General features: G+C 25.1%; 4 protein-coding genes across 4 annotated transcripts; all 4 read left to right on the forward strand.

Annotated features, from left to right (window-relative positions):
• The first annotated feature begins 5,295 nt into the window (after positions 1–5,295).
• LOC145945331 (very long chain fatty acid elongase AAEL008004-like) lies at positions 5,296–7,413 on the forward strand. The gene is made up of 4 exons (XM_083054260.1): positions 5,296–5,533; positions 6,200–6,468; positions 6,690–6,992; positions 7,129–7,413. Exons 1-4 carry the CDS (start codon positions 5,494–5,496, stop codon positions 7,309–7,311), a joined length of 795 nt encoding a protein of 264 aa, XP_082910386.1. The 5' UTR covers positions 5,296–5,493; the 3' UTR covers positions 7,312–7,413.
• Positions 7,414–13,901: 6,488 nt separating this feature from the next.
• LOC145945330 (very long chain fatty acid elongase AAEL008004-like) lies at positions 13,902–15,908 on the forward strand. The gene is made up of 4 exons (XM_083054259.1): positions 13,902–14,039; positions 14,703–14,971; positions 15,193–15,495; positions 15,632–15,908. The coding sequence occupies exons 1-4, from the start codon at positions 13,997–13,999 to the stop codon at positions 15,812–15,814; spliced, it is 798 nt and encodes a 265-aa protein (XP_082910385.1). The 5' UTR covers positions 13,902–13,996; the 3' UTR covers positions 15,815–15,908.
• A 2,466-nt stretch (positions 15,909–18,374) lies between these two features.
• LOC145945329 (very long chain fatty acid elongase AAEL008004-like) lies at positions 18,375–20,389 on the forward strand. Its single transcript, XM_083054258.1, has 4 exons — positions 18,375–18,514; positions 19,181–19,449; positions 19,671–19,973; positions 20,110–20,389. Exons 1-4 carry the CDS (start codon positions 18,472–18,474, stop codon positions 20,290–20,292), a joined length of 798 nt encoding a protein of 265 aa, XP_082910384.1. The 5' UTR covers positions 18,375–18,471; the 3' UTR covers positions 20,293–20,389.
• Positions 20,390–22,363: 1,974 nt separating this feature from the next.
• LOC145945386 (very long chain fatty acid elongase AAEL008004-like) lies at positions 22,364–24,388 on the forward strand. The gene is made up of 4 exons (XM_083054350.1): positions 22,364–22,501; positions 23,168–23,436; positions 23,658–23,960; positions 24,097–24,388. The coding sequence occupies exons 1-4, from the start codon at positions 22,459–22,461 to the stop codon at positions 24,277–24,279; spliced, it is 798 nt and encodes a 265-aa protein (XP_082910476.1). The 5' UTR covers positions 22,364–22,458; the 3' UTR covers positions 24,280–24,388.
• Positions 24,389–25,739: the final 1,351 nt, after the last annotated feature.

A 25,739-nucleotide genomic window follows, 5' to 3' on the forward strand; every position in this document is an offset into this window, starting at 1 on the left:
ATCGCGGCTTAGAAGTTTTAATTTTCAATATTCTAAAACCAGCCAAAAATTATTCTTTCATATATATTAACAGTACATTGTCTGCACATTATGACGGTACCATCAGAATACGAGCCTACAAACTTTTTGATCTAATATACGTAAAATGAATCCGCGCCGTATGGAATCCGCGATTTAAAAGATTTAATTTTCAATATTTTAAAACGCGCCAAAAATTATTCTTTCATATATTTTAACAGTACATTGTCGACACATTATGATGGTACCATCAGAATACCAGCCTACAAACTTTTTGATCTAATATACGTAAAATGAATCCGCGCCGTATGGAATCCGCGATTTAAAAGATTAAATTTTCAATATTTTAAAACGTGCCAAAAATTATTCTTTTATATATTTTAACAGTACATTGTCTATACATTATGATGGTACCATAAGAATACCAGCCTACAAACTTTTTGATATAATACGCGTAATTATAATTGTTCGCCGTATAAGAATCGCGGCTTAGATGTTTTAATTTTCAAAACTCTAAAACGAGCCAAAAATTATTCTTTCATATATTTTAACAGTACATTGTCTACACATTATGATGGTACCATCAGAATACTAGCCTACAAACTTTTTGATATAATATGCGTAATTATAATTGTTCGCCGTATAAGAATCGCGGCTTAGAAGTTTTAATTTTCAATATTCTAAAACGAGCCAAAAATTATTCTTTCATATATATTAACAGTACATTGCCTGCACATTATGATGGTACCATCAGCATACCAGCGTAACAACTTTTTAATCTAATATACATAAAATGGATCCGCGCCGTATGGGATTCGCGGCTTAAGAATTTTAATTTTCATTATTGTAAAACGAGCCAAAAATTAATCTTTTATATATTTTAACAGTACATTGTCTACACATTATGATGGTACCATCAGCATGCCAGCGTACAAACTTTTTGATCTAATATATTTATTATAATTGTGCGCCGAATGGGATCCGGGGCTTAAAAGTTTTAATTTTCAATATTTTAAAACGAGCCAAAAATTAATCTTATATATATTTCAACAGTACATTGTCTTCGCATTATTATGATACCATCAGCATACCAGCTTACAAACTTTTTAATCTTGTTTACTTATTATAATTGTGCGCCGAATGGGATCCGGGGTTTAAATGTTTAAATTTTCAATATTTTAAAACGAGCCAAAAATTAATCTTGTATATATTTTAACAGTACATTGTCTGCACATTATGATATGTACCATCAGCATACCAGCGTACAGACTTTTTGGTCTAACAAGCGCTTGCTACACGCGCGTTATTTCTCGATTTGATTGAAAAAAGATTAATATTTTTATACAACGTTAGTTTAAACTTGATTAATATTTTTTGACAGAAATCATTTGATTAAAGGGTTAATTTGCTAATTAACTTTTAAAATAATAATATGTTAGAAAGTTTAAAATAGTAATATGTTGTGTATAATACGTTATTATACTTTATTTTCGATTAATATTATTTGACGGAAAATAGCTGTTAACTGTCAAATATATTAACAAAGTTTAAAGTAGCTAATTTCTATCAAGAAGTATTAATAAATACTTTCGTTAATAAAATCATATTTTGACGTTATGATTAACTCGATTCACAAAAGATTTTTATAGAAAATTCTATTTTGTTTGCACTTCCGTTTTAGATTTAAATACTAAATTTTTATGTATTGCATTAATAATTAATATATATTATATTATGCGTTGATTGTAATACATGCATGAGAATATGTGAATTAATTATGTAATGCATAAATATTTATTATTTATATCTTTAACAGGGGAATAAAAAAACAGAATTTTCCACAAGAATTTTTCGGTCAAAATATCTGCCCTTCTATTAGATTCGTGCGTCTGTACACATATATCCCCCACGCTGCACGTCTCGCGCGAGACTGACGACTGACGATCAGTCTCGCAATCGCAATGTCTCGAGAATCGAAAATCAGCCTCGCGCGAGATGCGCAGCGTGGCGGACGTGTAGTGTGTAAGGTGCGCTTGGCGTTACCGCTGCTCAGAGTCTTGCGGTCAGTCTCGCACGAGACGTGCAGCGTGGGGGATGTATGTGTACAGACGCACGAATCTGATAGAAGCATAGATATTTTGATCGAAAGATTCTTGTAGATAATTCTATTTTTTTTTTGTTTTCTGTTAAAGATTTAAGTAATAAATATTTATGCATTGCATAATTAATTCACATATTATTATGCATGCATTGCAATCAATAAGAGGTATATATTAATTAATTATGCAATGCATAAAAATTTAGTATTTAAATCTAAAACAAGTGCGAACAAAGAAATAGAATTTTCTATTAGACTGTTTTGATAATCGAGATAATCACAACGTCGAGACTAATTACGATTTTATGGACGAGAAGATTTATTAATATTTTTTATAGAAATTAGCTACTTTAAACTTGGTTATTATTTTTGACAGTTATCAGCTGATTTCTGTCAAAAAATATTAATCGAGGATAAAGTATTATCAACATTACTACTTTAATTTCTATAACGTATTATTACTCTGTAATTTAATTAGCAAATAAATGCTTTAGTAATATTTTTTGACAGAAATCAGCTGATTAAAGCGCCAATTTGTTAATGTAGTTTTTAAATAATATATTTTAAAAATTAAAATAATAATTTGTTTAAAATAATATGTTATGGAATTTTAAAATAGATTAATATTTTTTGACAGATATCAGTTGAGAGAGAGAGAGAGAGATTCTGTCAAAAAAATATTATTATTTTAATAATTTTTTTTTTTAATATAAAATTGAAGAATGGCGCGCGCGTAGCGCGCGCTTGTGTTGTTCTAGTTTTCTAGTTATTTTTTCTAGTTAAATATATATAAAAAAAGGAAATTATTATTATATATATTATATATACATATATATACATATATATATCCATAATGAAAAAAGTCATGTAGACCTGAGAAGTTTGCGTTTCGAGTCGTTATAAGCGGAATGGGATTGATTTTAAATTATTTTTGAGCATGGTTGGATATTATCAAATCGCATTAGGTGTTAAAATTGATTCATTGTTAAAAAAAATGTTTTTATTTCTATATAAGCCGATAGATCCATAGGCGTATCATATAACTTATATAACGAAATAATCAAGCCGGAGTTAAATTTTTGATAAGAATGCACTCAAACATGCACAAAAATGAAGTTAAATTGATCAGATTTATCCTAAATTAATTACTATAATTAATCATCTAATTAAGACTGAATATTAATTAAGCGAGATGTTTTTCTATTTAAATTATATGATTTCTATACTTACCGATTCATTGATTTATATATTCTTTAGAAATAAAAACATTTTTTTGATGATGGATTAATTTTAATTCTTATTGCGATTTGAAATGACCAAATCACGCCCAAAAATAATTTTATTTCAATCCCATTCCGTTTAATTAATATCCTCATTAGTCAAATAAGTATGACAATTGATTTGGGATAAATCTAAACAATATAACTTCATTTTCGGACATATCTGAGTCCATCTTATATAGTTATGAAACATTTAACTCGAGCTTGATTATTTTATTATTCAAGTTATATCTTATTTATTCTGAAACAATTATAATATCATAATCTTTAGCTATTTAAGGATGAATATTAATTAACCAAGATGGGATTGATTTAAAATTATTTTTGGACATGGTTAAATAATATCTTTATATAATTTTTTAAGACGAAATAAAAAGAAAATTTAAATTTCAAATTTGTATAATTGATCTGCGATTACACAGTTCACCAACAAGAACTTGCTCTTAACAAAAAAGGAGATTGTTTCTCGTAATCTTTATAGTGCTGGATAAGATTCAAAATTGTGCTTTCTCGCCCAAATTGTTCTCTATAATATCTTTTTCTTGTAATATTTTTTTTATTGAGTCGTATTATTTTACTTGTATTATTTTTTTTATTATAACTGTATTAATCAATCAAATTTGAAAATTTTCTATTTTATTTTGGTAAATTACGAATATCCTATAAACATTAACCGATAAAATAATATTAAAAGACACAAGTAAGAAATGCATGTTATTAAATTGCGAATTTACCATGTCTATTGTCTTGTCAAACCAACAATACGACTATGTCAACGTGATATCTGACGGTGACGATGCTGTGATATGTTGTTCATAAGATAACGCATTGTCGTATACATTGTATATAGTTTTTCATTTTGTATAGTTTTTCAGCACGAAAAACGAAAAATTGCCATTATTTTTCCGCATCAACTGATTAATAAAATACAGCAGACACTTGCGTAATGAATGGTTGAGAATGCACTTTAATCGTATAACTCATTGTAATCGGACACATTCATAAGTATCACAATAACAGTTTCATAGAGGCATTTTAATTATTCAAAAGGAACATGTGTTTTCAACAAATTTTGAACGGATCGCACAACAGACGACATGACAGTTTTACACATGACGTGTGTTTATTTCAGATGATACCACTGCAATACTTTTCGCTTATTAAAAGACACCCTGTATATGCAGTATATATATATATATATATACATATATACACACACATATATATCAAAAATTTTTATTTAATTAGTGCAACTATTTAATATCATTATTTTTGTAAAAAATTAAAATAGCTATTTTGTACAACTGTTTTAGATTATATTTGATTATAGTTAATTATTCGGTTATATTTGTATTCGATTATATGTATTTATTTCGAAAAAATTTGTATAATTTTTTAATTTTTGTTTATGCAATTTTTGATAATATTATTTTTGTGGGATATATATGTATTAGGGAATTAAAATAAATATACTTGGCGCCTTTTTTTACTATTTTAAAAAAGTAAATTTAATTGACGACAAAGAAGATATCTTTTCCGATTATTTGAGATTATATCCGCTTGCTTACGATTTTCGAGCACATGGATGGAATATTGTATATCATGATGTATCGTGAGTATGCTTGTTTTGCTAGAATGTTTGATATTATAAAATAATGAGATATAGTACGTTTATCGTCGTTTAATTTTGCATTCAAATTATCTTTTAATTACACACAAAATGATTTAAAAAATTCAGTGCATTATAACAAAAAAACATATTTGCCTTTATGTCATTAATATTAATATCGAAGTAAAAAGTAATCAATGCATGACTATGGGTGCGTTCGGGGAGACGCTATTAGCGCTGACACCGTCGTTCTATCTCTGTTACTTACTAAAAGTTGAACAAGGACAGAGCACGCTAATGCCGAACGCTGATACGGACCGCAGCACGTACTCTCATTGAATAGAATATATTTACGCAAAGGTGCACCTTTTTGCAAATGAAGTAGTTGCTTATTCACTATCAAAGTGACTGCATCAGGAACGACATAATCGCGATTTACCTTCAATAAGTATCAAAAGTGATCATAGTTATTAACATTTGTAGTCATAATGACAAAAATGTATAATTATTTATTTGTCGAGCTCTCTGGTAAGTAATTCTATCTTTTTAATCAAGTTAATGCATTCTTTAAGATGCTAGAAAAGTATACGTATATTAATTCTAAATTCTAAAGACTATTACATTAAGATAAAATTTATGCTATTAAAACAGAGTGTTTTATACGCGATATTCTTGAATAAACTTCAAAGACTTATTCTTATTTACGTCAAAGTAAATACCCCGTATAATTATCAAGTAAAAATTACCTTTTAATTATACAAATCTCATTTTTTTGATATTTCCTAAATCTGAATATTATATAAACATTTTATAATACAGATAACTCATCATTCTTATTAAAATTACATTTAGAAAATAATACAGATTCAAGAATTGAAGAAAATGTGATGGTAAAAAATAAATAAAATTGAAAGTTTGAATTGTCTCGCTTTCTTTACCTAAACGGTAGAAAGTCCGCATTATCTTCCTGAAGTGTTTAAAAGCGACAAATTTGTTTTATTAGCGATACAAATTTCTTATACTTATATAAATGTTGGCGCAAGAAAGTATAATATTATTTAAATAATGATACTCTATAATATACAAAATTGTAAATATTAACGAACGAACTCTCCGCCTTTAAATTTGATTACCAAAGATATTTGTGCACACTGTATATTATATTTCAAAAACTATTTTGCATTTTTTTTACAGCTCCACTAACTCGCGAATGGCCATTGATGTCTTCACCATTTCCGTTAACGTTCATAATTTTGGGATATTTATTTTTTATTCTTTACGCCGGTCCTCGCTATATGAAAAATCGACCGCCGTATAAATTGAAAACCTTTATGTTACTTTATAACTTAATACAAATTTTAACAAACTTATGGTTCATAAAAGAACATATATCTTTTGGTTGGTTCTCAGAATATGGTGTAATGTGTTCAGTGCCATCTCCGGATTCTTCCAATGCGATCAAAGTATATTTTCACAATATATAATAATTATTATTGATTATCGATTATATTGTTTGCCAAAAAAAGTAAAATTATATGTAATTTTTGAAGATGTAGTGAGAATACATAAGCAAAGAAAATACGATAGTAGTAGGGCGATAAGTGACTCATTTATATAGGCAATATTTCTTTTTATTTCTTTAATAGCACTTTGTATACGTTGTATTATCAAAATTGAATTTCAGATCTTCAATATTACGTGGTGGTTAATGTTATTGAAAATATTCGATCTCGTTGAAACTTGTGCATTTGTGTTGAGAAAGAAACACAATCAGGTTTCCTTTTTGCACGTGTACCATCATGTATTAAATATATTTTTCTTCTGGATTTATTTAAAATATATTCTGGACGTGAGAGCGACATTAATTAGTCTGCTTAATTGTGCCGTACACGTAATCATGTATACGTATTATTTAATCTCTTCAAGGGGGCCGAAATATCAACAAATGTTGTCTCCTTTTAAGCCTTTTATAACAAGAATTCAAATAGTAAGTTATTATAATATTTTACAACAAAACTTTACACACATACTACACAATTTACGTATATGTATATTAATTATTTCTGTTTCAGTAATATAATACACAATTGTTTAATTTTCTGTTTTTCTGTTTGCGAAAATAGGTACAGTTTCTTGCAATATTGATATACCTAATACAAATTATAAATCCAGCTTGTCGACTAAAAGCGCAGTTTCATATAGTTATAAGTACTATTTTTGGTGTAAATTTACTAATATATCTTGTTTTATTTTATGATTTTTATAAGAATTGTTATACTAACGTATCTAAAGAAAAGGAGAATTAAGATTGATATCAAATTAGTACAAATAATTAATGACTAATTAATTTTTTACTTAAGCAACTAATTATTTATTTATTGATTAACAAATATATTATTTCATGACTTTAGTCATTTTAATAATTTCTTGTTTTTAATTAGTCATATTAATTTATTGATTTTAATCAATAATATTATTGTTATTTAATTGTTATTTAATAAATAACTAATTAATCGCTTAAGTAAACAACTTACAATCTGTAATTATTTGTATTTAATTAATATTCAAATAATTAATTATATAAAACTCGTATTAATTAATTATATATACATGTATATTTTATGAATGTTAGTAAAATATATTCTTTTAGAAAAAGAATTCAGATTGATATCAAGTTAGTATAAATAGAATAGTATTCAAATAATTAATTATGTATATATGTATATTTCATGTACGTTAATAAAATATACGTTGTATACAAATTGAGTATAACATAATGTTGTATTATTTAATACTATTTATTTCTTTTGTCAATTTTATATATATTTATACATGTAATAGATTTTGTTGCCAAATAAATAATTTTCTAGCGACTGTATAATTATTTTCTTTTAAAATGCGTACAAACATATAATAGTATATAATGGTAAATTCTAGAAAAATATAATAAGCTGAAAAATTATTATCATATACATATATTTATATTAAGCCGATTTATATTTCGATTTTAAAATATTGCATCAATTTTAATTTACAGAGGTAAATGAAAAAAGTACACATTATATAATAAATTCAATTTTTTTCAAAAGTTATAAATTTTGTATATTGTATAAATATCCATTTTAAATGTTTAACCTATAATTTATAATATTATGATATTTTATATATTATATGTAATTTAGTATATATACATATATATATTTTTTTTTATTTATATTGTTTTATAGAATTTATTATGTCTTTTTAAAGTAAAAGATTTTCTGTTTCTAAAGTGTATAATATAATTTTATTACTTTACAAAACAATATATAACTGTGATTTATTTGAATTGCTGATTATAATGATGAAATAAGAAGAAAATCAAAGTTTCAAGTTTATAAACTTGATCTGCGATTACACAGTTCACAAAAAAGAAAGACTAATCGTTTTCCGTAGTCTTGATCGTGCTGGATATGGTTCAAAATTGCTCCCTTTTTCAAATTACTCTTTATAATATCTTAAAATATATTAAAATATTTCTCTTTTGCAACTTTTACTATAAATTTCAAAATCATAAAACGTGATGTAGAAATTTGAAAAACAGCATTATATTCATTAAAAAAAACTATAGTTAGTCTTTTTCTGTGGGTTTAAAAAAAATTTTTTTATTGATTTATTTGCGTTTCCATATAACATAACGCATTGTTATAGTCTTAGTTTTTCAGGATAGAAACGAGGACACATTAAGAATCAATTCGCAACAATTAATTAATAAAATACTCATTAAAAATAACACATTAAATAATCGGACACATTCTTAAAATATGACAATAACAGCCTGATGGTGGCATTTTAATTATTCTGGATTTTAATCATGAAATGATATATTATTGTTATTTAATTGTTATTTAATTGTTATTTAATTATTATTAAATAACTAATTAATCGCTTAAATGAACAACTTACAATTTTTAATTATTTGTATTTAATTAATATTCAAAAAACTAATTATGTATACATATATATTTCATGAATGTTATTCAAATATACAAATAAAAAATTATATACAAATTGAATATAACACAGTGTTATATTATTTAATACTATTTATTTGTTTTTTCGATGTTATATATGTACATATATGTATATGTATAATAGATTTTGTTGCTAAATAAATATTTTTTTAACGACTATATAATTATTTTCTTTTGAAATGCGTATAAACATATAAAGTATAATGTCAAATTTTAGAAGAATATAATACGCTGAAGAGTTATTACTATATGTATATTTATTGAGCAGATTCATTTCGATTTTAAAATATTGTATCAATTTTAATTTATATGTATAAATAAAAGCAGTACACATTATATAATAAATTCAATTTTTTCAAAATCTATAAATTTTGAATATATATATATATATATATATATATATATACATATATACTACGCAAAACAATTAGGGGAGCGCTTTTAAACTTGCAAACTTTACCGATTTTGAAGAAGCCATATCTCACCTTAAGGAAATCGTAAGACAATGTTCCTAGGCGCGTTTGAACGCGTGAAGCCTCGACTTTAAGGTGAGTAAGGTTGCATTGTCCACCTCATCGAACTATTTTTTGTGAGATCCAAAATCAGATCATGAAAAGAGTCTGGAAATTTCATGACTTTGTAGCCGTCTATGGAGAAAGGAGGGATGGGACCAAAAATGCCACCATATTGGCTTTGAAGTAGGAAACTTTCTCTTTAAAATGGTGCAAGAAACATTACTCTATCATACTTAGGAGCTATCGGATCTCATAGTTACCTTGGTATTTTGCAAGATTTTTTGTAATGCCACCGGTATTTACGTTATCCGATGTACATCACGAGGAAGTTGTTCGGTCGGATTTTGCATAACATGGACGAATTTTTTAATTCATCGATTGATCAATCGCATGATGCGCAAATGTAGCACTTTTTGCTATATGATTTCTGTGTGCATCAATGTTAAGTGTGATGGGTCTGTATAGTGACTTGCGTGAAATCGAATGTTTTTTGTTTTTCAACATATGTAGATCAGTTTAGTGTTAAATGCCTGATTTACATATAAAACAAGCTAAAGCTAAAAACATTCGATTATTACATATACAGGGTGTTTCTAAACCTATGTCAGAGATTTTATGGGCGTATTCTAGGGGTCAAAATAAGAAAAAAAGTTCTTATTAAAATTAACAGGCACATACTTTAAAGTTTTAAGGGTTATAAGAGTCAGGAAAAAACAAACTTACAAACCGATAAATTTTTGATCCATGACATTTTTTGTCAAATTATTGTAAGTTCTCCAAAAATCGTGGCTATCGTTACGAGAACCACTCTTATAAGATTATGTAAAATTAAAGTATAAAATATCTCGTAAACTATTAACTTTTTGACCATCCTACCCTCATAATTTTTTATGCAGAATATTGTGAGGAATCGATTTATATAAAAAAAAATATGGTGGTTCCGTTTAAAAAATTCAAGGTGACATTGAGGTTTATAAAAAAAAAATTTTTTTATTTTTTTTTTATTGCATGTTAGGTTGCGTAAAGCAGATTAATTTTCACTGTATAAACTTTTTTTCTAAACTGGCGGAAATATCTCAAAAATCGTGGCGACCGTTACGTGAACCACCCTGTATACCGGGTGAGGCAATAATTATTAGCACCTTAAATATCTTTATAAATATTAATTTTAGACCAAAATGTTTCAAACAAAAGTTGTAGGGTTTCGAAGGGGACATAACATCGTAATCAAGAATTGCCCTTGAGTGGCGTTTTTCAAGGTCATTTGAAGGTCATTTATGTTTTTTTAAATGAAATTAACTAAATTTTTTTATATAAATCGATTTCCCGCAATATTCACTATAAAAAGTTATAAGGGCAACATGGCTAAAAAATGAATAGTTTACGAGATATTTTATAAATTAATGCAAGCATGTCAAACACGCGGCCCGCGGGTCGAATGCAGTTCGCCAACAAAAAGACTGCGACTCACCGAGACTTTTTGAAAATCTCTCGAAAAAAATTACAATTTAATATGTTATTTACTTAAAAATAATTAATTAATATTTTTTATAGTGAATATTGCGGGGAATCGATTTATATAAAAAAAATTTAGATAATTCCATTTAAAAAAACATAAATGACCTTCAAATGACCTTGAAAACGCCACTCAAGGGCAATTCTTTATTACGATGTTATATCCCCCTCGAAACCCTACAACTTTTGTTTGAAACATTTTTGTCTAAAATCAATAATTATAAAGATATTTAAGGTGCTAATAATTATTGCCTCACCCGGTATATATGTATATATTAGATAATCGTTTAAAGATCACATAGAGATCACCTACAATTTTTTAAATGGAACCTATTATTTCTAATTGCATATTCAAATATTCATGTATGATAAGCATATACATATTTTGTAGATAATTGTTTAAAAAAAATGTATGTAATTTGCATCATGCAACTGCGCACTTTTTCTTAAAAGCAATTATACGTTTTTTTACATCGATTATGATTTGTCTCATTATTCCGTCCATAAAAGTATTAAAGTAAGATAACTGAAAATTGAATATTTTACAAGATATTTTACATTTAACGTCAAAAAGGCCTACAAAACGAGCCTACAAAAAATGTTCTAGGACCTATATAGGCCTTAATTTTTTCAATCAAAGTTTAAACGTTTTTCGCTAAAATTAAGGCCTGTAAGTCGGAGAACATTTTCTGTGGGCGCGTTTTAAAGGTCTCTTCAAGGCCTACAAAATGAACCCGAAGAAAATGTTCTACGACTTACACAGGCCTTAATTTTTGAATTCAAAGTTTAAACGTTTATAACAAAATAAATCAACATCTTGAAATAAGCACAATAATTAGACAATTTCAAGGATTTAAGCAAAATTCACGTCTCACGGCGGATATGTTGGATTTGTGACAGCTGTCAAACAGTGCGGTCGTGTTTCAGACAGCTCCGTTTTTTATAACGCAGAATAACTCGGAAATAATAAAAGTTAGTGTTCGTCAAGAGGTTTCCTCGCGCGATTATTCGACATCGGGACAATCAATCAACATCGCGGATAAAGCGGTGACACGAGATCTTCGATATATGCGAGAATCGACTTTACATCTTCTTTTTAATAATGGATAATGGAAATGTATTAATCAATCTAATTTAACAATTTCCTGTTTTATTTTTGTAAATTACGAATATACAAAACGCATTAATTGAGAAAATAATATAAAAAGACACAAGTAAAAAATAAATGTTATTAAATTAAGAATTATCGCTATATCTATTGTCTTATCAACCAACAATATGACAGTCAACGTTTATCGTATAGAATCACCTGGTAAATTTTGTCCCACCTGTTGTTGAACCCTGTATATATATATTTTAAATGTTTAACTATATATAATTATAATAATAATTATTATAATATTCTTTATATTGTATGTATTATTTTTATTATACATATTTTCATATATATAAAATTGTTTCATAGATTTTATTTAGTTTTCTTTTAAATAAAAGATTTTCTGTTTCAAAAGTATATATTATAATATAGTTTTATTATTTACAAAACAATAACTATGATTTATTTAAATTGCTGTTTATCTTTATATAATTTTTTAAGACGAAATAAAAAGAAAATTATACTTACAGTTTGCTTAATTTTCGCGAAAAACGTTTAAATTTTGAATGCAAAAATTTTGACCTCTATGAATCCTAAAACCTTTTCTGTGGGCGCGTTTTGAAAGTCTTTTCAAGGTCATATCAAGTCTTTTTAAAATAAAAGATTTTCTGTTTCAAAAGTATTATTATTTACAAAACAATAACTGTGATTTATTTAAATTGCCGTTTCTTTATACAATTTTTTAAAACGAAATAAGAAGAAAATTAAAGTTTCAAGTTAATAAAATTGATCTGCGATTACACAGTTCATTAAAAAGAATTTCTTCTCAACAAAGAAAGAGATTGTTTCCCGTTAATCTTTATGGTGCTGGATAAAGCAAATTAATTTTTTACGCATTGTCGTATACATTGTATATAGTTTTCCATTTTGTATAGTTTTTTAGAACGAAAAACAAAAAAATTGACATTCTTTTTTCAACCGCCTCAACCGATTAATAAAATATAGCAGACACTTGCGTAATGAATGATCGAGCATGCATTATAACTTATTCTAATCGGACACATTCCTAAAGTATCACAATAACAGTTTTATAATGGCATTCTAATTATTCAAAAAAATACAAAGGAACATGTTTATGTTTAACTAACCTTGAACGGATCGAACAAAGACATATTTATTTCGGATAAGACCACTGGAATACATTTTATTTATTAAGAAACACCCTGTATATGCAGTATATATATATATATAGCAATAATTTTTTAATTAGCGCAACTTTGAATATCATTATTTTTGTAAGAAATTAAAATAGCTATTTTGTATAATTATTTTTGATTAAAATATTTGTATAATTTTTTATTTTTTGTTGACGCAATTTTTGATAATATCATTTTTGTGGGATATATTTATTAGTGAATTAAAATAATTATACTTGGCGCCTTTTTTTACCTTTTTTGAAAAAAGTAAGTTTAATTGACGACGAAGAAGATATCTTTTCCGATTATTTGCAATTACATATTTCCGCTTGCTTGTTACACTAGAATGTTTGATATTTTAAGAAAATAAGTTATAGTAATTTTATTGTCTAATTTCGCGTTTGAATTATCTTTTAACGATACATTTTAGCACAAAATAATTAAAAAATTCCATTTATTATAACAGGAAAACATATTTGACCTATATATCATTAATATTAACATCGAAATGAAAAGTATGCATAAATATTAATATCCACATACCAAGTGCACAATGAAACAGCTATTTCACTAACAAAGTGACTGCAGAAACGACATAATCGCGATTTACCTTTAATAAGTATCAGAGGTGATCATAGCTATTGACGTTTGTGGTTATGATGGAAGAAATGTACAATTATTTATTTGTCGAGCTCTCTGGTAAGTAATTTTTTAATCTAATTAATGCGTTTTTTAAGATGCTATAAAATACATATACTATTTATAAATTCTAAAGACTTTTATATTAAGAGAAATTTGTGGTATTAAACAAAGTGTTTCCGCGAAATACTTGAACAAACTTCTATAATCTATTCTTTACGTAAAAGTAAATATAATTTTTAAGTAAAAATTAAGCTTTTAATTATACAAATCCCATCTTTTTGATATTTAATAAATCTAAATATTTTATGAACATTTTATAATATAGATATCTCACACAACATTTTTATTATAAAATTACATTTAGAAAATAATACAAATTTAGGAATCGTAGAAAAAGGTGATAGAAAAAAAATAAATAAAATTGAAAGTTTGAATTGTGACGCTGTTTCTTTACCTAAAAAGTAAAAAGCCCGGATTAATTTCTCGAAATGTTTAAACGCGACAAATTTGTTTCATTTGCGATATAAATTTCTTATGTACCTAAATATTGACGCAAAAAAGTATAATATTATTCAAAATAATGACTATAATTTTACTAATCTATACAATATCAGAAATATTAATGAAGAAGTTCTCTGTTTTTAAATTTGATTACCAAAGATTTGCGCACACTACATATTTTATTTTTATTTCAAAAACTATGTTGCATTTTTTTTACAGCTCCACTAAGTCGCGAATGGCCATTGATGTCTTCACCATTTCCGTTAATGTTCATAATTTTTGGATATTTATTTTTTGTTCTTTACGCTGGTCCTCGCTACATGAAAAATCGACCGCCGTATAAATTGAAAACCTTTATGTTACTTTATAACTTAATACAAATTTTAACAAACTTATGGTTCATAAAAGAACATATATCTTTTGGTTGGTTCTCAGAATATGGTGTAATGTGTTCAGTGCCATCTCCGGATTCTTCCAATGCGATCAAAGTATATTTTCACAATATATAATAATTATTATTGATTATCGATTATATTGTTTGCCAGAAAAAGTAAAATTATATGTAATTTTTGAATATGTAGTGAGAATACATAAGCAAAGAAAATACGATAGTAGTAGGGCGATAAGTGACTCATTTATATAGGCAATATTTCTTATTATTTCTTTAATAGCACTTTGTATACGTTGTATTATCAAAATTGAATTTCAGATCTTCAATATTACGTGGTGGTTACTGTTATTGAAAATATTCGATCTCGTTGAAACTTGTGCATTTGTGTTGAGAAAGAAACACAATCAGGTTTCCTTTTTGCACGTGTACCATCATGTATCAAATATATTTTTCGTCTGGTTTTATTTAAAATATGTTCTGGACGAGAGAGTGACATTAATTAGTCTGCTTAATTGTGCCGTACACGTAATCATGTATACGTATTATTTAATCTCTTCAAGGGGGCCGAAATATCTACAAATGTTGTCTCCTTTTAAGCCTTTTATAACAAGAATTCAAATAGTAAGTTATTATAATATTTTACAACAAAACTTTATACATATACTACACAATTTACGTATATGTATATTAATTATTTCTGTTTCAGTAATATAATACACAATTGTTTAATTTTCTGTTTTTCTGTTTGCGAAAATAGGTACAGTTTGTTGCAATATTGATGTACCTAACACAATTTACAAATCCAGCTTGTCAAATAAAAGCGCAGTTTCATATAGTTATGGGTACTATTTTTGGTGTAAATTTACTAATATATCTTGTTTTATTTTATGATTTTTATAAGAATTGTTATACTAACGTATCTAAAGAAAAGGAGAATTAAGATTGATATCAAATTAGTACAAATAATTAATGACTAATTAATTTTTTACTTAAGCAACTAATTAATTATTTATTGATTAACAAAAATATTATTTCATGACTTTAGTCATTTTAATAATTTCTTGATTTTAATTAGTCATATTAATTTATTGATTTTAATCAATAATATTATTGTTATTTAATTGTTATTTAATAAATAACTAATTAATCGCTTAAGTAAACAACTTACAATCTGTAATTATTTGTATTTAATTAATATTCAAATAATTAATTATATATACATATATATTTTATGAATGTTAGTAAAATATATTCTTTTAGAAAAAGAATTCAGATTGATATCAAATTAGTATAAATAGAATAAATCTTAATTATTATTAACGATCGCTAGTCAGAAAAATAGGAGTAGTGGAAATGATCGACCAAAACTAGCAAATAATAAATTTATTTAAATTTCACGACGTTTCGACCATATGATTGTGGTCCTTTTCAAGTGAAACAAGATAAAATTAGTTACAATTACATCTCAATTATACACAATTGTCATTGTACAGCATTTTTTATTAAAAAGTCAAATAAATTGAAAGTGCGAGACAGCAGACAACATATCCTCCCGAAGGATCGTCACAGAATCCTGTGACGATCCTTCGGGAGGATATGTTGTCTGCTGTCTCGCACTTTCAATTTATTTGACTTTTTAATAAAAAATGCTGTACAATGACAATTGTGTATAATTGAGATGTAATTGTAACTAATTTTATCTTGTTTCACTTGAAAAGGACCACAATCATATGGTCGAAACGTCGTGAAATTTAAATAAATTTATTATTTGCTAGTTTTGGTCGATCATTTCCACTACTCCTATAAATAGAATAGTATTCAAATAATTAATTATGTATATATGTATATTTCATGTACGTTAATAAAATATACGTTGTATACAAATTGAGTATAACATAATGTTTATTTAATACTATTTATTTCTTTTGTCAATTTTATATATATTTATACATGTAATAGATTTTGTTGCCAAATAAATAATTTTCTAGCGACTGTATAATTATTTTCTTTTAAAATGCGTACAAACATATAATAGTATATAATGTTAAATTCTAGAAAAATATAATAAGCTGAAAAATTATTATCATATACATATATTTATATTAAGCCGATTTATATTTCGATTTTAAAATATTGCATCAATTTTAATTTACAGAGGTAAATGAAAAAAGTACACATTATATAATAAATTCAATTTTTTTCAAAAGTTATAAATTTTGTATATTGTATAAATATCCATTTTAAATGTTTAACCTATAATTTATAATATTATGATATTTTATATATTATATGTAATTTAGTATATATACATATATATATTTTTTTTTATTTATATTGTTTTATAGAGTTTATTATGTCTTTTTAAAGTAAAAGATTTTCTGTTTCTAAAGTGTATAATATAATTTTATTACTTTACAAAACAATATATAACTGTGATTTATTTGAATTGCTGATTATAATGATGTAGGATGAAATAAGAAGAAAATCAAAGTTTCAAGTTTATAAACTTGATCTGCGATTACACAGTTCATTAAAAAGAATTTCTTCTCAACAAAGAAAGAGATTGTTTCCCGTTAATCTTTATGGTGCTGGATAAAGCAAATTAATTTTTTACGCATTGTCGTATACATTGTATATAGTTTTCCATTTTGTATAGTTTTTTAGAACGAAAAACAAAAAAATTGACATTCTTTTTTCAACCACCTCAACCGATTAATAAAATATAGCAGACACTTGCGTAATGAATGATCGAGCATGCATTATAACTTATTCTAATCGGACACATTCCTAAAGTATCACAATAACAGTTTTATAATGGCATTCTAATTATTCAAAAAAATACAAAGGAACATGTTTATGTTTAACTAACCTTGAACGGATCGAACAAAGACATATTTATTTCGGATAAGACCACTGGAATACATTTTATTTATTAAGAAACACCCTGTATATGCAGTATATATATATATATATATATATATATATATATATATATAGCAATAATTTTTTAATTAGCGCAACTTTGAATATCATTATTTTTGTAAGAAATTAAAATAGCTATTTTGTATAATTATTTTTGATTAAAATATTTGTATAATTTTTTATTTTTTGTTGACGCAATTTTTGATAATATCATTTTTGTGGGATATATTTATTAGTGAATTAAAATAATTATACTTGGCGCCTTTTTTTACCTTTTTTGAAAAAAGTAAGTTTAATTGACGACGAAGAAGATATCTTTTCCGATTATTTGCAATTACATATTTCCGCTTGCTTGTTACACTAGAATGTTTGATATTTTAAGAAAATAAGTTATAGTAATTTTATTGTCTAATTTCGCGTTTGAATTATCTTTTAACGATACATTTTAGCACAAAATAATTAAAAAATTCCATTTATTATAACAGGAAAACATATTTGACCTATATATCATTAATATTAACATCGAAATGAAAAGTATGCATAAATATTAATATCCACATACCAAGTGCACAATGAAACAGCTATTTCACTAACAAAGTGACTGCAGAAACGACATAATCGCGATTTACCTTTAATAAGTATCAGAGGTGATCATAGCTATTGACGTTTGTGGTTATGATGGAAGAAATGTACAATTATTTATTTGTCGAGCTCTCTCGTAAGTAATTTTTTAATCTAATTAATGCGTTTTTTAAGATGCTATAAAATACATATACTATTTATAAATTCTAAAGACTTTTATATTAAGAGAAATTTGTGGTATTAAACAAAGTGTTTACGCGAAATACTTGAACAAACTTCTATAATCTATTCTTTACGTAAAAGTAAATATAATTTTTAAGTAAAAATTAAGCTTTTAATTATACAAATCCCATCTTTTTGATATTTAATAAATCTAAATATTTTATGAACATTTTATAATATAGATATCTCACACAACATTTTTATTATAAAATTACATTTAGAAAATAATACAAATTTAGGAATCGTAGAAAAAGGTGATAGAAAAAAAATAAATAAAATTGAAAGTTTGAATTGTGACGCTGTTTCTTTACCTAAAAAGTAAAAAGCCCGGATTAATTTCTCGAAATGTTTAAACGCGACAAATTTGTTTCATTTGCGATATAAATTTCTTATGTACCTAAATATTGACGCAAAAAAGTATAATATTATTCAAAATAATGACTATAATTTTACTAATCTACTATACAATATCAGAAATATTAATGAAGAAGTTCTCTGTTTTTAAATTTGATTACCAAAGATTTGTGCACACTACATATTTTATTTTTATTTCAAAAACTATGTTGCATTTTTTTTACAGCTCCACTAAGTCGCGAATGGCCATTGGTATCTTCACCATTTCCGTTAACGTTCATAATTTTTGGATATTTATTTTTTGTTCTTTACGCTGGTCCTCGCTACATGAAAAATCGACCGCCGTATAAATTGAAAACCTTTATGTTACTTTATAACTTAATACAAATTTTAACAAACTTATGGTTCATAAAAGAACATATATCTTTTGGTTGGTTCTCAGAATATGGTGTAATGTGTTCAGTGCCATCTCCGGATTCTTCCAATGCGATCAAAGTATATTTTCACAATATATAATAATTATTATTGATTATCGATTATATTGTTTGCCAGAAAAAGTAAAATTATATGTAATTTTTGAATATGTAGTGAGAATACATAAGCAAAGAAAATACGATAGTAGTAGGGCGATAAGTGACTCATTTATATAGGCAATATTTCTTTTTATTTCTTTAATAGCACTTTGTATACGTTGTATTATCAAAATTGAATTTCAGATCTTCAATATTACGTGGTGGTTACTGTTATTGAAAATATTCGATCTCGTTGAAACTTGTGCATTTGTGTTGAGAAAGAAACACAATCAGGTTTCCTTTTTGCACGTGTACCATCATGTATCAAATATATTTTTCGTCTGGTTTTATTTAAAATATGTTCTGGACGAGAGAGTGACATTAATTATACTGCTTAATTGTGCCGTACACGTAATCATGTATACGTATTATTTAATCTCTTCAAGGGGGCCGAAATATCAACAAATGTTGTCTCCTTTTAAGCCTTTTATAACAAGAATTCAAATAGTAAGTTATTATAATATTTTACAACAAAACTTTATACATATACTACACAATTTACGTACATGTATATTAATTATTTCTGTTTCAGTAATATAATACACAATTGTTTAATTTTCTGTTTTTCTGTTTGCGAAAATAGGTACATTTTGTTGCAATATTGATGTACCTAACACAATTTACAAATCCAGCTTGTCAAATAAAAGCGCAGTTTCATATAGTTATGGGTACTATTTTTGGTGTAAATTTACTAATATATCTTGTTTTATTTTATGATTTTTATAAGAATTGTTATACTAACGTATCTAAAGAAAAGGAGAATTAAGATTGATATCAAATTAGTACAAATAATTAATGACTAATTAATTTTTTACTTAAGCAACTAATTATTTATTTATTGATTAACAAAAATATTATTTCATGACTTTAGTCATTTTAATCATTTCTTGATTTTAATTAGTCATATTAATTTATTGATTTTAATCAATAATATTATTGTTATTTAATTGTTATTTAATAAATAACTAATTAATCGCTTAAGTAAACAACTTACAATCTGTAATTATTTGTATTTAATTAATATTCAAATAATTAATTATATAAAACTCGTATTAATTAATTATATATACATGTATATTTTATGAATGTTAGTAAAATATATTCTTTTAGAAAAAGAATTCAGATTGATATCAAATTAGTATAAATAGAATAGTATTCAAATAATTAATTATGTATATATGTATATTTCATGTACGTTAATAAAATATACGTTGTATACAAATTGAGTATAACATAATGTTTATTTAATACTATTTATTTCTTTTGTCAATTTTATATATATTTATACATGTAATAGATTTTGTTGCCAAATAAATAATTTTCTAGCGACTGTATAATTATTTTCTTTTAAAATGCGTACAAACATATAATAGTATATAATGTTAAATTCTAGAAAAATATAATAAGCTGAAAAATTATTATCATATACATATATTTATATTAAGCCGATTTATATTTCGATTTTAAAATATTGCATCAATTTTAATTTACAGAGGTAAATGAAAAAAGTACACATTATATAATAAATTCAATTTTTTTCAAAAGTTATAAATTTTGTATATTGTATAAATATCCATTTTAAATGTTTAACCTATAATTTATAATATTATGATATTTTATATATTATATGTAATTTAGTATATATACATATATATATTTTTTTTTATTTATATTGTTTTATAGAGTTTATTATGTCTTTTTAAAGTAAAAGATTTTCTGTTTCTAAAGTGTATAATATAATTTTATTACTTTACAAAACAATATATAACTGTGATTTATTTGAATTGCTGATTATAATGATGTAGGATGAAATAAGAAGAAAATCAAAGTTTCAAGTTTATAAACTTGATCTGCGATTACACAGTTCATTAAAAAGAATTTCTTCTCAACAAAGAAAGAGATTGTTTCCCGTTAATCTTTATGGTGCTGGATAAAACAAATTAATTTTTTACGCATTGTCGTATACATTGCATATAGTTTTCCATTTTGTATAGTTTTTTAGAACGAAAAACAAAAAAATTGACATTCTTTTTCCAACCGCCTCAACCGATTAATAAAATATAGCAGACACTTGCGTAATGAATGATCGAGCATGCATTATAACTTATTCTAATCGGACACATTCCTAAAGTATCACAATAACAGTTTTATAATGGCATTCTAATTATTCAAAAAAATACAAAGGAACATGTTTATTTTTAACTAACCTTGAACGGATCGAACAAAGACATATTTATTTCGGATAAGACCACTGCAATACATTTTACTTAATAAGAAACACCCTGTATATGCAGTATATATATATATATATATATATATATATATATATATACAGCAATAATTTTTTAATTAGCGCAACTTTGAATATCATTATTTTTGTAAGAAATTAAAATAGCTATTTTGTATAATTATTTTTGATTAAAATATTTGTATAATTTTTTATTTTTTGTTGACGCAATTTTTGATAATATCATTTTTGTGGGATATATTTATTAGTGAATTAAAATAATTATACTTGGCGCCTTTTTTTACCTTTTTTGAAAAAAGTAAGTTTAATTGACGACGAAGAAGATATCTTTTCCGATCTGCAATTACATATTTCCGCTTGCTTGTTACGCTAGAATGTTTGATATTTTAAGAAAATAAGTTATAGTAATTTTATTGTCTAATTTCGCGTTTGAATTATCTTTTAACGATACATTTTAGCACAAAATAATTAAAAAATTCCATTTATTATAACAGGAAAACATATTTGACCTATATATCATTAATATTAACATCGAAATGAAAAGTATGCATAAATATTAATATCCACATACCAAGTGCACAATGAAACAGCTATTTCACTAACAAAGTGACTGCAGAAACGACATAATCGCGATTTACCTTTAATAAGTATCAGAGGTGATCATAGCTATTGACGTTTGTGGTTATGATGGAAGAAATGTACAATTATTTATTTGTCGAGCTCTCTGGTAAGTAATTTTTTAATCTAATTAATGCGTTTTTTAAGATGCTATAAAATACATATACTATTTATAAATTCTAAAGACTTTTATATTAAGAGAAATTTGTGGTATTAAACAAAGTGTTTCCGCGAAATACTTGAACAAACTTCTATAATCTATTCTTTACGTAAAAGTAAATATAATTTTTAAGTAAAAATTAAGCTTTTAATTATACAAATCCCATCTTTTTGATATTTAATAAATCTAAATATTTTATGAACATTTTATAATATAGATATCTCACACAACATTTTTATTATAAAATTACATTTAGAAAATAATACAAATTTAGGAATCGTAGAAAAAGGTGATAGAAAAAAAATAAATAAAATTGAAAGTTTGAATTGTGACGCTGTTTCTTTACCTAAAAAGTAAAAAGCCCGGATTAATTTCTCGAAATGTTTAAACGCGACAAATTTGTTTCATTTGCGATATAAATTTCTTATGTACCTAAATATTGACGCAAAAAAGTATAATATTATTCAAAATAATGACTATAATTTTACTAATCTACTATACAATATCAGAAATATTAATGAAGAAGTTCTCTGTTTTTAAATTTGATTACCAAAGATTTGCGCACACTACATATTTTATTTTTATTTCAAAAACTATGTTGCATTTTTTTTACAGCTCCACTAAGTCGCGAATGGCCATTGATGTCTTCACCATTTCCGTTAATGTTCATAATTTTTGGATATTTATTTTTTGTTCTTTACGCTGGTCCTCGCTACATGAAAAATCGACCGCCGTATAAATTGAAAACCTTTATGTTACTTTATAACTTAATACAAATTTTAACAAACTTATGGTTCATAAAAGAACATATATCTTTTGGTTGGTTCTCAGAATATGGTGTAATGTGTTCAGTGCCATCTCCGGATTCTTCCAATGCGATCAAAGTATATTTTCACAATATATAATAATTATTATTGATTATCGATTATATTGTTTGCCAGAAAAAGTAAAATTATATGTAATTTTTGAATATGTAGTGAGAATACATAAGCAAAGAAAATACGATAGTAGTAGGGCGATAAGTGACTCATTTATATAGGCAATATTTCTTTTTATTTCTTTAATAGCACTTTGTATACGTTGTATTATCAAAATTGAATTTCAGATCTTCAATATTACGTGGTGGTTACTGTTATTGAAAATATTCGATCTCGTTGAAACTTGTGCATTTGTGTTGAGAAAGAAACACAATCAGGTTTCCTTTTTGCACGTGTACCATCATGTATCAAATATATTTTTCGTCTGGTTTTATTTAAAATATGTTCTGGACGAGAGAGTGACATTAATTATGCTGCTTAATTGTGCCGTACACGTAATCATGTATACGTATTATTTAATCTCTTCAAGGGGGCCGAAATATCAACAAATGTTGTCTCCTTTTAAGCCTTTTATAACAAGTATTCAAATAGTAAGTTATTATAATATTTTACAACAAAACTTTATACATATACTACACAATTTACGTACATGTATATTAATTATTTCTGTTTCAGTAATATAATACACAATTGTTTAATTTTCTGTTTTTCTGTTTGCGAAAATAGGTACATTTTGTTGCAATATTGATGTACCTAACACAATTTACAAATCCAGCTTGTCAAATAAAAGCGCAGTTTCATATAGTTATGGGTACTATTTTTGGTGTAAATTTACTAATATATCTTGTTTTATTTTATGATTTTTATAAGAATTGTTATACTAACGTATCTAAAGAAAAGGAGAATTAAGATTGATATCAAATTAGTACAAATAATTAATGACTAATTAATTTTTTACTTAAGCAACTAATTATTTATTTATTGATTAACAAAAATATTATTTCATGACTTTAGTCATTTTAATCATTTCTTGATTTTAATTAGTCATATTAATTTATTGATTTTAATCAATAATATTATTGTTATTTAATTGTTATTTAATAAATAACTAATTAATCGCTTAAGTAAACAACTTACAATCTGTAATTATTTGTATTTAATTAATATTCAAATAATTAATTATATAAAACTCGTATTAATTAATTATATATACATGTATATTTTATGAATGTTAGTAAAATATATTCTTTTAGAAAAAGAATTCAGATTGATATCAAATTAGTATAAATAGAATAGTATTCAAATAATTAATTATGTATATATGTATATTTCATGTACGTTAATAAAATATACGTTGTATACAAATTGAGTATAACATAATGTTTATTTAATACTATTTATTTCTTTTGTCAATTTTATATATATTTATACATGTAATAGATTTTGTTGCCAAATAAATAATTTTCTAGCGACTGTATAATTATTTTCTTTTAAAATGCGTACAAACATATAATAGTATATAATGTTAAATTCTAGAAAAATATAATAAGCTGAAAAATTATTATCATATACATATATTTATATTAAGCCGATTTATATTTCGATTTTAAAATATTGCATCAATTTTAATTTACAGAGGTAAATGAAAAAAGTACACATTATATAATAAATTCAATTTTTTTCAAAAGTTATAAATTTTGTATATTGTATAAATATCCATTTTAAATGTTTAACCTATAATTTATAATATTATGATATTTTATATATTATATGTAATTTAGTATATATACATATATATATTTTTTTTTATTTATATTGTTTTATAGAGTTTATTATGTCTTTTTAAAGTAAAAGATTTTCTGTTTCTAAAGTGTATAATATAATTTTATTACTTTACAAAACAATATATAACTGTGATTTATTTGAATTGCTGATTATAATGATGTAGGATGAAATAAGAAGAAAATCAAAGTTTCAAGTTTATAAACTTGATCTGCGATTACACAGTTCATTAAAAAGAATTTCTTCTCAACAAAGAAAGAGATTGTTTCCCGTTAATCTTTATGGTGCTGGATAAAACAAATTAATTTTTTACGCATTGTCGTATACATTGCATATAGTTTTCCATTTTGTATAGTTTTTTAGAACGAAAAACAAAAAAATTGACATTCTTTTTCCAACCGCCTCAACCGATTAATAAAATATAGCAGACACTTGCGTAATGAATGATCGAGCATGCATTATAACTTATTCTAATCGGACACATTCCTAAAGTATCACAATAACAGTTTTATAATGGCATTCTAATTATTCAAAAAAATACAAAGGAACATGTTTATTTTTAACTAACCTTGAACGGATCGAACAAA

This window comes from Prenolepis imparis, unplaced genomic scaffold, assembly GCF_030444845.1.
Source record: "Prenolepis imparis isolate NDT839.2.m4 unplaced genomic scaffold, iyPreImpa1.0 SCAF_14, whole genome shotgun sequence".
NCBI lineage: Eukaryota > Metazoa > Arthropoda > Insecta > Hymenoptera > Formicidae > Prenolepis > Prenolepis imparis.